The sequence below is a fragment of the Canis lupus genome, chromosome 10, assembly GCF_003254725.2.
Source record: "Canis lupus dingo isolate Sandy chromosome 10, ASM325472v2, whole genome shotgun sequence".
Taxonomy (NCBI): Eukaryota; Metazoa; Chordata; class Mammalia; order Carnivora; family Canidae; genus Canis; species Canis lupus.
Genome location: NC_064252.1, coordinates 12692638 through 12705723, shown reverse-complemented (window position 1 = coordinate 12705723; position 13086 = coordinate 12692638). Strand labels below are relative to the sequence as shown.

Here is a 13086-nt window from a genome sequence, read left to right as displayed (position 1 = left end):
ACACAGAACTGACGACTTAAAAAATGGAAAGGACCATTTAAATCAATGCCATAGACATTTGTTGAGTGTCTACTCTACATGGAAGAACTATCCTAGACACTAAGTCTTAGACATAATGAAAAATATCCATTTTTGCCTTTAAGAGGCTCAAAGTGTGTCAGATCAAAGAAACCATAAAGAGGTGATTTGATCTAATTCATTTACATAAACCTTGGTAAAAATAATTACCATATTTTCCATAGCACCATGGTTTGCAAAGAGCCTTTCAACTTCTTGTTGGTAAGTGACTTGAACAGTTAAGACGCTGTTGCTAGCGCTAGAACAATCTACCTAGTATCAGATTTCCCTGCTGTCGGTGAACAGACTACCACCACACATGTTAACTAAAGACAGCTTCCTTAGGGAGAGGGGATTCTGGCCAGACCAAGTGTTTGTTGTTGGGCAGGAGAGAAAAGACAAGTGAGTAAGAAAATCTGGTGCAAATTCCAAATCCAAAGTACAAGAAAAACAGCATAAATAAGAAATGGGGCCAAGAATCAGAAACACACAAAAAACAGCATGATGAATAAACTCGTCATCTCAAGCTTACAGGCAAGATTTGTGTTCAGGGACAGGGACCAAGATGGGCCCAATTGTCCCGCAGTAAACACAGGTGGATCAAGAGACAGACACACAGATGCATCAACAGCAAACAATGACACAAGCCAGACAGTCAGTATATAAGGTAGCAGGTGTGCTGTGTACCGTTATTGGTATTCTAAGGAACTTAAAAAAGAGTACATTTGTCTGATGCATTCCTTCTTGTTTTCTTCATTAGATCCCCTCAGCAGAGTGTGTTTAAGACCAAAAAATGTAACTGATTCTTTGAGCACTTACATTAATGCTAATTATATTAGGGTAAGTAAGTAAATATAAATTTCTCTCTGATGAGCATGCGACTTACTATTTGGAATTGTTGGGTTTTGGTGTTTTGTTTTGTGTTTTGTGGATTAATTATGATTTAACTTAGTTACTTGAAAGTTTGTTCATTGGTTTAGTCATAATCAACATTGGTAGTGGGTACTTTCCTCTCCGGTGCATCTCTGGCTGCAGTGCTCTGGGTGCTTCATGCTCCTCAGTACTGTATGCTATGCTTTACTTGCTGGGAGAACAGCCAGATGAATTGTGCTAGAATCAGTGAAGCCGTCAAAGTCTGTGTTGCTTTTGGACCAGTGGAACCATTTTGTTGGAAACTTGTTCTAAACTTTCTGTGCAAGGCATGAATTCTAAATCCAATATTTTTGTCTCTTTACTCGAACCAGGGCTACAGTGGCAAAGAGAAGGCATTCATCGCCACACAGGGCCCCATGATCAACACCGTGAATGATTTCTGGCAGATGGTTTGGCAGGAAGACAGTCCTGTGATTGTCATGATCACAAAACTCAAAGAAAAAAATGAGGTAGGACCTTTACCCAAGTAGTGAACGTTATAAATTCTCTATTCCTATAGAAGAGATATTGTATAAGGAGAAATGCCATGTACTTATCAGAGTTAAGATGGAAACTTAAAGGCATTTAAAGACAAGTTCACTTCATGTTTCCAGGAATGGTAATTGGTGTCATTGTAGGAATGGCAGCTTTGTTTCAGAATAATCAATATACTTGACATTACGTGTATCTCACATATACCACGTATCTCTGTAAGGAAATGAGGAGCTATGAATTATCACTCTGATCTATAAGCAGGGAAAATTTTTTTAAATTACTCATTCATATCCCAAGTAATTTTTGAGTACTCACTATGTGACCGATGCTACTTTAGTTGTTGGCCATATATTAGTAAACAAAACACACAGATGCCTGCCATTGGTGGGTTTTAACTTTCTAATGGAGAAGACAGATTAAAAAACAATAAATATAACAAATTCATAGAACTGTAGTGATTAAAAAGGACAAATGGTAGAAGGGGAGAAAGGTAGAGTTGGATAAGGAGATTGGGTGTGCCGCATTGGGAGGGATGAGACGGGAGGAGTAAACTGTGGTATTATAGAGGATGGAAAGGATGAGGCCCCACTAAGAAAGTGAGATATGAAAAAAAAAAGTGAAGGAAGTTACAAAAGCCCAGCAACCTTTTCAATATCTTCATAATAAGAAATCCAAAAGGGAGACATAGTTAGATCCCATTTCCACTAGCAGTTTTTCCTAAGGATCTAGCTTACAGGATACTTTACATCATAAAAACAGAATTGTGAAATTCCCAGAGGGTGCTATCCTAGGTGCTGCTTACATTTTAGGGCATCTTATTGGAATAATTTACAATCTGATCTTAGCATCTTAGTGTTTGTTTTCTTGTCAAAACTACTGTATCAGGGCTTCACCATGACGATAAGAATTTAAGAAAACTGAGCTTTCCCTTATGCCTTTTTGGTGAGTTATAACCCTTGAGTGTAGTATAATCTTGTGCTAATCAAGAAAACCCAGGCTTGCAAGCATCAATTTATGAGTTTTTAAAAGTTGGTTTCCTTCTTTCATTTTTGCTACAATAGATAAAGGAGTTTTATTTTTCCGAAATCTGTTCCTGGAAAAAAGTATATTTTGGTCCCAGTAGGTGAAAATATATACTTATTTAACTATATAGCTTACTAAATATATGTTTTTCTGTGAATCTTATATGAAAGCCTGAAGTGGCATAATAAAAATAGCCCCTAATATTTTTAGCTGTCTCACCCATATCAATCTGTCAACACGTTAGGCCACTGATAATTCCTGCAGAGTTGTTTAATATCCGGGACATTTTGCCTTTATTTTACCTAGTTGGAAAAGACTCTTCAAGTATAAAAGGTGTATTTCTGTGTATATACATTCCCACATACAAACAGGCTAATCTGGAAAACTTACCATTACAAAACTAGTCATACTCGATGAAATTTATAAAGTAGCATAAAATATAAAAGATAGTTAGCAACATTTCTTAGATCTGAGTGGACTGCATTACTCATTATTAAAATTAAAAATTCTGGGACACCTGGGTGGCTCAGTGGTTAAGCGTCTGCCTTTGGCTCAGGGCATGATCCTGGAGTCCTGGGATCGAGTCCTGCATCGGGCTCCCCGCATGGTGCTTGCTTCTCCCTCTGCCTGTGTCTCTGCCTCTCTCTGTGTGTTTCTCATGAATAAAAAAAATAAAATCTTTAAAAAATATAAATTAAGTTAAAATTTCCTTTTTGTTCAGACCTTCCATGATGTAAATATAATGCAATAGAGGAGACTTTGATGTTTTATAGATAAAATAGTAAAATAAAAATAGTATGCCTAACAGAGCTTGGGGGATAAAAGTCGCAGCAGTCAAAAACTGAATAAAAGGCATAAAGCCAGAGAATTATGGGTTACTTGTGCTTTAATGACAATACAAGACCTGGAGACAAAGCCTTAGGCTTGTAGGAGCCAAGAGCTGGAATGGAGACCTTCCATAGAGTGAGCTCCCTCAAGGGCTGTGCCTCCAGTAAAAAGGTGAACCACAAAAATAAACCTGCTGACCAAAATAGGACTATAACAGGAAATTAATCTGTCTCAATCTGGTCTTCTTGTGGGATAAATAGAAGGTTCTCTATAGTATTCAGCATTCAAAAACCAGGAAACACCAAGTAGAATAATTAATATAAAAAGTAATACTGGATTGATAACACTCTGTGGCACTTTCCAGAAACAAAGGCAAAAGCTTTCTGGATGAAGACACTCTCAGGATTTACATCACAGGACTTCAACAGAAAAAGCCCAACCACACATAAGCTCAGGAGTCAAAATTATGAGACAATACAAGTAAATAAACAACATAAGGAAAAATCAGAAGCAACAAATAGGTAAAATGACCCATGAGAAATTAAAATAATAGAAACTATAAATATGGGCTTTTTTTATAATTGAGCACACGAAATATAAAATTAAAAACTTGACAGGGAAACAAGTTACTACCAAAAAAAGACTAGGAAGATTTGAAAACAAACCAAAGAGTCCTAGAAATAAATATTATATAGATATTAAATTTTTAAAAAGAATATCTCATTAGGCAGGGTTGACAGCAGGCTGGATGTAGCTGAATAAAAATAATGACTGAATTAAAAATAGAGTCAAGGAAATTACTCAGAAGATCGAAATGGCCAAAAATATGAAAGAAAGTTTAAGAGCTAGAGGGTAGCATGTAAATATCCAATGTATATATAATGGATATGTTAGAAGAAGAAGAAGAAAAAAGAAGTAATATTTGAGGACATAATGGTTAGGGATTTTCCAAAAGTGATGAAAGACATGAGCTGTCAGATTTGAGAAGCACCATAAATCCTAGGCTAGTAAGTAAAAATAAATCCACAAGTAGATGCACTTATGAAACTAAAAAACACTGCAGAGATTATTTTAACGACAGTATAACTAAACAAATGGCTTCTTAGGAAAAACCAAAGATGCCAAAACCTAGAATAGTCCCTAGCAAGGGACGAACGAAAGTAACTGACAGCCCAGAACTCGTGTCACATTCAACGACACTAGCAACATTGCCTAGAGTTGAGTAGATGGCATTGATTTAATTTGATCATTAAATCAAAATTAAAGATTCCTTTCTGTCCAGACCCTCCAGAATGTAAAGTTAATCCTATAGAGGAGACTTTGATGTTTTACAGATCAAATTCTGGCTCAAAAGAAATATGCAGTAAGCTCCACACTACCAGGAAAATGCTGTTTACCAAAAATGTGCCAACTTTCAATTGTGTTACGCGTCATTGTTTGGAATAGACAAAAATCATTTCCTCCAAAAGAGAAAAAAAAATGAAGGTGGAGTTATCTTTAGAAATTCCCAGGCGTTATAGTTTCATGAATCTTTCTACTTTCTAATAAATAAATGAATAATTGCCAGGCTTTCATTTAATAATCCCTATATTCTTAGATCACCAACTGGGCTGTTTGTTCTTTTCTTATCATTCATGTGTTCACTGGCAGGAGCACTTTTCATCTCCTTCGGGAGCTTTTCCTTTGCATACACAACTCAGCAAACTGGCGCAGGAGGCCTTGCTTGGGCCCATCTCCATCTTCGACACACCGTCCTGGTGAAGCTTACTCACTACTAGCTTTTGATTGAAAGTGAGAGACCTATGACTCTTCCTTTCACGTGAACACCAAGAGGCCGTTGTAGGGTTATTAATTGGCCTAACTGCAATATTGTGGTGTCTCATGGACTAGGGAAGCCCCAGGACAGGGAGGGACAGACGCGGGAAATGGCCAGTCGGTGGGCAGTCGGACACCCACGTGTATGGATTCAGCTCGTGGTCTTAGAGAAGCGTGGTTCGTGGGATCCCAGCATAACTACAGTAGTAACACCAAAGATCACTGATCACAGAGCCCTGTAGAAAGTGGAATAAGGGTGAAAGAGTTTGAAATGTGTGAGACTTACCGATATGTGACATGGAGACATGAAGCAAGAAAAAGTTGTTGAAGAAATGGTGCCAGTAGACTTTCCCCAGGCAGGCCTGCCCCAGACCTTCAATATGTAAGAAACATAGGGTCTACAAAGCACATCAAGTGAAACTCAGGAAAACGAGGTGTGCCTCTACCAAGAAAGTGGGAGAGGGGGAAGGAAAAAGAAAAAAGAAAACCACATCTCAGAACCAGGTGTCTGGATAACAAGATTAAGGCAGGTAAGGTTGAAGGTCAGCGCAGTGGAGCACCTGGTGGCTCAGTGGTTGAGTGTCTGCCTTTGGCTCCGGTTGAGGTCCTAGGGTCCTGGGATTGAGTCCCGCATCAGGTTCCTCGCAGGGAAGCCTGCTTCTCCCTCTGCCTGTGTCTCTGCCTCTCTCTCATTCTGTGTCTCGTGAATAAATAAATTAAAAAAAAAAAAAAAAAAAAGGCCAGCCTGGCATGTACTGACCAGATTTCAGCTTTCCCAGATGATCAGAATTAGCTATTATAATATCCAGAGAGGCAGCCTGGCCTAGACTTGCCCAGCAAGGCCAGGCAGCCTAGCTCTCATTCCCATACCCTATGTTTCTACTGCCCAAGCAATTAAGGGTGACCTGAAATTCAGAGGCTGACATCTCCAGCAAAATGACTCGCCTATCCTTTCAAGCATGCTTATGTTCCAAATATAACTGCACCTTAATTTTTAATTTGCTAGGTTTTATTCAGTTGTTTTAGCCCGCTCTACTTTTTTTTTTTAAGATTTATTTATTTATTCATGATAGACAGAGAGAGAGAGAGAGAGAGAGAGAGAGGCAGAGACACAGGAGGAGGGAGAAGCAGGCTCCATGCAGGGAGCCCGACGCGAGACTCGATCCCGGGGCTCCAGGATCGCGCCCTGGGCCAAAGGCAGGCACCTTACCGCTGAGCCACCCAGGGATCCCCGAGCCCGCTCTACTCTTAACCATAGTTAGAAGCCCTCTTACTTGTGACAGCTGAGTGGCTCAGCAGTTGAGTGTCTGCCTTTGGCTCAGGGTGTGACCCCGGGGTCCTGGGATAGAGTCCCCCATTGGGGTCCCCGCAGGGAGCCTGCTTCTCCCTCTGCCTGTGTCTCTGCTTGTCTCTGTGTGTCTCTCATGAATAAATAAAATCTTTTAAAAATAAAAAAAAGGAAGCCCTCTTAATTCGACACAATTAGCCAAAAAAAAGTTAGTGGAAAATCACAAAAACAACCACCAAAAAACTCTAATGCTTTACTTTATCTTAAGACATGTACATTTGTTCACACTAAAATGTGTTCATTTTTTTCATAGAACTCAATTGTGTTAGTGTTGGTGAAGCTGGAGCTCTAGATCATATGGCTTATGTAAGTCATGCCCTTTAGACATCATCCGAATTTCCCACTTCAGTTTCTTCAAAATGAGAGAAAACACAGAAAAGTCTGTAAAGGAATTATGAATGCAGAACCCTGCGTAGATCTTCAAACTTTGCACTAACTTTTTAATTGTCACCTGTCTACTGAGTCCTTTTTTTTTTTTTTGACTGCTGAGTCATTTTTTTCCCCAATGAAAACTTATTTAACTTGTGCAATTATTTCCCAGAACAAATTCCTTCCTTTTTTTTTTTTTTTGCACCTTCATGTTTCATTAATTTATGTAAAATTAAATTACTGGGCTTCACTCATGGGTTGCACTCATGGGTACAACTGCCATAAGGATGTTTGAATGGAAGTAGGTAGCCCTTGGAGAAAGGTACGGCTCCAGTGTCAGGATTGCTGAGCTCAGTAGGCGAGTGGCCCGAGAACACTGTGGTGCATGAAGAAAGATTGGTGAAGGGGCAGTAGACATCTGAGATAGAAAACTGAATTTTTAAAATGATGCTTGCCCTGAGAGTTTTAGTTCCAAGGACATTATCCCAGAGCCCCCTATCAGGACACCTGAACTTCAGTTTCCTCTGCTGTAAAATGATTAATAATAATAATAATAATTATACCTAACCCGGTGTACTTAGTTCCACAGCACCTGGTGTGGGATTAATGATATGTTGGTGAAGGTACTTGTAATATTAAATTGCTGCACCTGTGCTGGTGATGCTTCGTTGGAACTCCAGGAATGAAAGTAACTCATAACTGCAGGCGACCCGACCCATCCTAAAGATCTCATATGCTGATGTAACCCCAACGAAACTGCCCATCTTCTTTTTAATTTATGCAGAGCCACTGTCTTTTTTTTTTTTTTTTTTTTTGCAGAGCCACTGTCTATGTGATGATACGTGTCTTTAGCTCAGAGAGCAAAATCTTTTTGATTTCAAATGCATAGAATTCAAAAAGAAAGTAACTTAAAAATAGATTTTTTTTTCCAGACAACTAAACTACCAGCTAGATCTCCTTCCTCTCTATACCCAAATAGCCCCCATGTGATGGAAGTGAGAGGGAGGGTCAAAGAGAAAAGAAATCATAAAAGGAGCTTGCACTGCTTTGTGTTGAATTCCACTTTTGCTATAAACCACTAATTATGAAGCACTGGTTGATGTCCAGGATCTTTACGGTCAGAGTTCACTAATCACTTGTTTGTACAAGAGACACATGAGCCTCTGAAAACCTCTTTTCCCTCCAAATTATGAATTTGGGGAATTAATAGATAATTTCACTGAAAGGATCAGCCCAGTTAGCAAAGAATAGTGATAATTTGGGATTGTATTCCGCGAGAGAGAGCATGCTCTTTTGAATTACCTACAATTAGTGTGGCTTCACCATATTATCTGCAAGAAAGCATTTTCCTTCCTTGCATTTTCTACCCCTTTCAGATCATTGTTAGCACCGCGATAAAGAAGCCCTAAAAAGCTGTTCGCAAAAATAATTTGAACGTGAACTTGTGCTCTTTCAACAACCACATAAGCAGCTCTCCCCCACCTCACATTCAAAAGCACCCACACTTATCTGGTCTCTTTTTCTACGTTCTCCTAAAAGGGGGTGGGGGAATGTATTCAGTGTGTAAAAATAAGCTATTGTATCTCAGAAAGGAGATGGGATGCTAATTAAGGGTTGTTTGAATGAACAAGTCACATTGCATTGTCTACTGGGAGCTGACTGCCAATTGCATTTTTGGTAAAGAGTCAAGAAAAACATTCAAAGAGGGCCCCGGCAAGCTTGAGAGAGAAACGAGCAGCGCTTCCATTTATCAAGTAGGTGCACAAGCTCGTTCGGGTATTGTTGAGAGTCAGGGTGCAGGCTTGGAGCTCCTGCCTTGCAGCTTTTCCGACCGGTTTCAAGAGCCACCTTCCCCAAGAGGGGCCTGCTGCTCAGGGCGCGGCGTGGACAATGGGGCACATATGCCAGACTGCTGGACCGCTGAAGGCCTCTTTCTTTGTTCAGTACCTTTTTCAAGATTCTTTGTCACTCTTCTTGGATTCATCCAGGAGGCATGGGTTTTAAGATACACAATAGCTCGGGTCTCACAGCGAAATAATTGATGCTTCATTGAAAGAAACCAGGCAAATTGGTTAGTATGATTCTCTTTAACAAACCTGGGAAATCTGAGACACTTGGCACTAGTAAATGAGGAGAGAAATAAATTGCTTTATTTTTAAAAGGTTTCTTTTCTCAATGTTATGTCAGCCAGGAGGATGCCTTCAGCCTGATTGCCGGACGGTCTGGGGGGGCGGGGGGCATGTAAATAGGGGCGAGAATGATTTACTTTGTTTGGAAAAGGACCAGGACATAGAGGATGCAAATGTGTTCTTATTGTAATGGATGAAAGAAACAGTGATTCCACTGGGCGAAGTGACTTCCATCCAGGCGCTGACAGGTGGAGTGCTTAGTACTTAGCAGGATAGACTTCCCGAGGCGTGTTTCTGATACTTTACATGGTTTTTTTCCCTTTAATTCTGTAAATCTGGGATTCGGCTGCTGCTCTTTTGAACCTAGAAGTTCTTAATTTTTTTTTCAAGTGTGGTCCTATGCCTTTGACATAAACGTCCTGAGGACTAAAAAAGTCAGGACTCAAGGCAACAAGTGAAGGAATTTCTCTATAAATGTGCATGTGTGTTTGCCAGAAAATGATAAGTTCTTTTTGAACAATATTTCTAAAGTTAACATTGCTTCTCTGAGCACTTGAAAAGAAAAAAAAAAAAAAAACAACTTTCACACTTTACATTCTTCATCATTGAACTATGTGGTCAGAATTCATAGTGGGTTTTTTTTTTTGCAGCTGTTTAAAAGGCAAAATAATACATAATATGAACCTATATGTATGCTTGAATCTCATTTTGTATTTTTCTTTTAATAATGTAGCTCAGATATAATAGTAATATGGTATTTAATGTATGATCTAGTGAATAATGAAGTAATGATCCAATCATTTAGATCAATAACCTAAAAATAGAACAACATTAAGAAAGACAACGTGTTTTAAATGTCTACTGTATATCTGGCTTTGTTCTAAGTACTTTTTGTGAATTAACTGATGGGTAAACTGAGGCCACAGAACCTAAGTATCTTTTTTTAACAGATTCTCAGCTAATAATAAGTGGCAAAACCAAAATTTGGACCTAGGTTCTACGGCTCCAAAGCCTGCGCGCCTTACCTACCATGTTATGCCTCGGTTGCAATATAATCATTATTACTCTTATTAAACCCTTCAAAGAGAACCCATTATAAAAATGTTATTCTTTAAATAGTTTTGTGGTACATTTATTTCAGTTGACCCTATAAGTGAAAAGACCACTGGTCCTGGAAAATGTAATATAATAGATGTATTCATGATCATTCCATCCTCTTCACATACTAGGGAGCCTTCATTCTATGGCATCTAACACATCACAGATACTCTTATTGCTTCAACTTGATGGAGCAGGAAAATGTGACTTGCCTCAATGACTGAAAAAAATATTCCTAGTCATCACCTGATAAAGTCTAATATTTGGATCTTAATTCTTGATTTCTCAATTTAGTTCTTCACTTTGGGTTTGGGGAAATTTTGCCCTGTTTTTTGTACGGGATTAGTAGCAATAGCATTGGAGAAGCATGTGTAAACACTGATACTTCATTTTTAAGATTTTATCGGGATATAATTTACATACCATGAAAGCCACTTGTTAAAAATGTACAATTCAGTGGTTTTAGCACATTTCCAATCCTGTAAAATCAGCACTGGACATTTTTAGAATTAGCCAAATAAAAACTATTGAGATACTTGAATGAAAAGTACTCCAAGGCCTGTGAAATCATTAATATCTGCTATGTTTTGTTGTTTTTTTTTTTTTTTTCTCCTCTTCCAGAAATGTGTACTATACTGGCCAGAAAAGAGAGGAATATATGGGAAGGTTGAGGTTCTGGTTATCAATGTAAATGAATGTGACAACTATACGGTTCGAAACCTTGTCTTAAAGGTAAGATTATGTAGCTGTAACTCTCTACAAAGGATATGATATGACAGGGTTACATTTCTACTCTGAAATTATTTATCCTGATAAGCACTGCAGATTCAACTTGAAAAATAATGTCAAGATCATAGAGAAAGGATTACCATTCCCTCATGTATTTCTTTGTCATTCGTAGTATGTGAAATGATTAAATTGATAGAAGTAGGCATTAAGGAAAATTCACTAAGTAGGATGTTGTGATCCCCTAATTCCTATAAACAAAACATCTTGTTTTCACCTTTCCAATGCCTTTAACTAAAGGTTTGTACTAGAGACTTTACCATGATTTGTGGGAGGTTTTTTGTTTGTTTTTTTTATTTGTTTGTTTTTTGTTTTTTAAAGTGACTTTGGTCTAAGCAGCTTTTAGGAAGGCCAAGAAACTGAAAGAGAAAATCTGTGTTTGTGGGTGGCTGTGGGAGGCAAGACAAGCCTGAAGTGTTGATGAGATCTTCACAAACTCGGAGTTACAGTAATTTATGGGGACTTTCCCCAGACCAGATTATGTCACACAAAAGTTATCTTATTTAAATTACGGGCAGCAGATGCTGAGGAACACTGCCACGGTATTGTTTTTGCTTCTAGAGAACAATCATCTCAAAGATGTCAATCCTATCTAGGGCCCCACTGCTGGAACAGAAGCATCACAGAGGGTAGAGTCAGAGCTGCCATGAAGACTTTTAGAGGGAAATTCAAAATGGGAAGGCACTATTTTAAACATAAGCCCTTAAGTGCCTACTCCACGTTGAGACGCCTGATGGGCACTGGGCTCTAGATGACGTGCATGAACCCTCACTCAAAGTTTATCTGATTTAGTGACCCCTTAGCTCCTTTGCTCCGGGGACTCCTCACTGTTGCTAAAAACTGCAATTTGGGATGAATGTAGAAATTCAAATGTAGGGGCCGAATATAAAACTAAACATTCCTATGTGGGTTAATATGTTTATCATCACTTGTCAAGAATGTTGTAAGAGCAGGAAACACACCCCATTCCAATTCCCTCCTGGCTTCCTTTGCGTCTAGCTTAGGTTTATTAAAACAAGTTACAAACATATATATCACATATGTTTCATATGCATCTTTGATTTTAAATATGTATTTCTCATTTACCAAAGGCAAGACTGTCAAACTTTGACATCAGCATATTTATAGTTAAGTTTTCCCAAAGTAGAAGAGTACTCTTCAGAAATCTCCGAGATTTTGTTTTCCACCCAGAAGTAAGTTGCCAGCAAGATGGGAGTGATAGAAGGATTATTGTGGTTTGGATGACTTTTAGTTCCACAAGTAAATGAGGCATTTGGTGGCTCTTGCTATTTTCAGCAAGGAAGTCACACCCAACATGTGAAGCATTACTGGTACACCTCATGGCCCGATCACAAGACTCCAGACAGTGCCCAGCCCCTTCTACAGCTCATGCTGGACGTTGAGGAAGATAGACTTGCTTCCACGGGCCGAGGGCCTGTGGTTGTCCACTGCAGGTAAGGGATGAACCGTCCTTTCTGCCTAACCAACTGTCCATCCTCCCTAAAGTCATCGAGCCGGCGGGTTGTGCTTCCTGGTTGTGACTTGATCGGTAAATGAAATGTTTATTCAAATTGGTTAACTCCTTAATATTTGAGTTTTGATCAAGGTGATACTTTACAGAAACGAGGTGGCGTTATCAGGGCATTTCAGCAAACAACAATGACACCAGAGAGAAAAATGTCACCTTTACATAATGGCTTAGGGAACAGGAGACTTTATTCAGCCCTCTGCCTTGAAACTTACATCAATTTATTCAGTCTCATCAGTCTCATCTAAGCTAGGAATGACACATTTTTAAAAATTAGCGATGGCTTTTTTGTTGCTTCAAGATGGCAGCTGAACCGTACGTGAATTGTATCTTGATAACATTTATTATTATGTCAAACTTGGTGAAAACCAGTCAGATAGTTTAAAAATGATTTCATTTTTTAAAAAAAGATGGAAATAAATCTATGAAGTGAGAAGTGGGTAAGTGGTAGTTTGCCGAAAGGAGAACAAAATGTTGTTACCGGAACATGGGTATTTGGGCTCTACAAACAAAAGCAGCATGTCCCTGCTGGTTCTCCTCCCTAACACCTAGCTCACAACTCTCCTCTCATAACAAATACCTCAGTCCCCTTCCCCTTTAGGGTGCCCAAGTGAAAGCAAATTGTTTTAAAATTATTTATATGATTATAAATAATTAGCCATTTATTCTTCATACTTCATCGAAGTAATTTATGTTGC

At 38.8% G+C, this 13086-nt stretch overlaps 1 protein-coding gene across 4 annotated transcripts in view; it reads left to right on the top strand.

Annotated features, from left to right (window-relative positions):
• Positions 1-13086, top strand: part of PTPRR (protein tyrosine phosphatase receptor type R) — a 234030-nt gene that overhangs the window by 199734 nt on the left and 21210 nt on the right. For all 4 annotated transcript variants that reach the window (XM_025476593.3, XM_025476594.3, XM_025476595.3 and 1 more), the window contains 4 exons: positions 818-897; positions 1302-1439; positions 10696-10806; positions 12157-12314. In XM_025476593.3, the coding sequence (XP_025332378.1) occupies positions 818-897; positions 1302-1439; positions 10696-10806; positions 12157-12314 (487 nt within the window). The remainder of the gene's footprint in view (positions 1-817; positions 898-1301; positions 1440-10695; positions 10807-12156; positions 12315-13086) is intronic.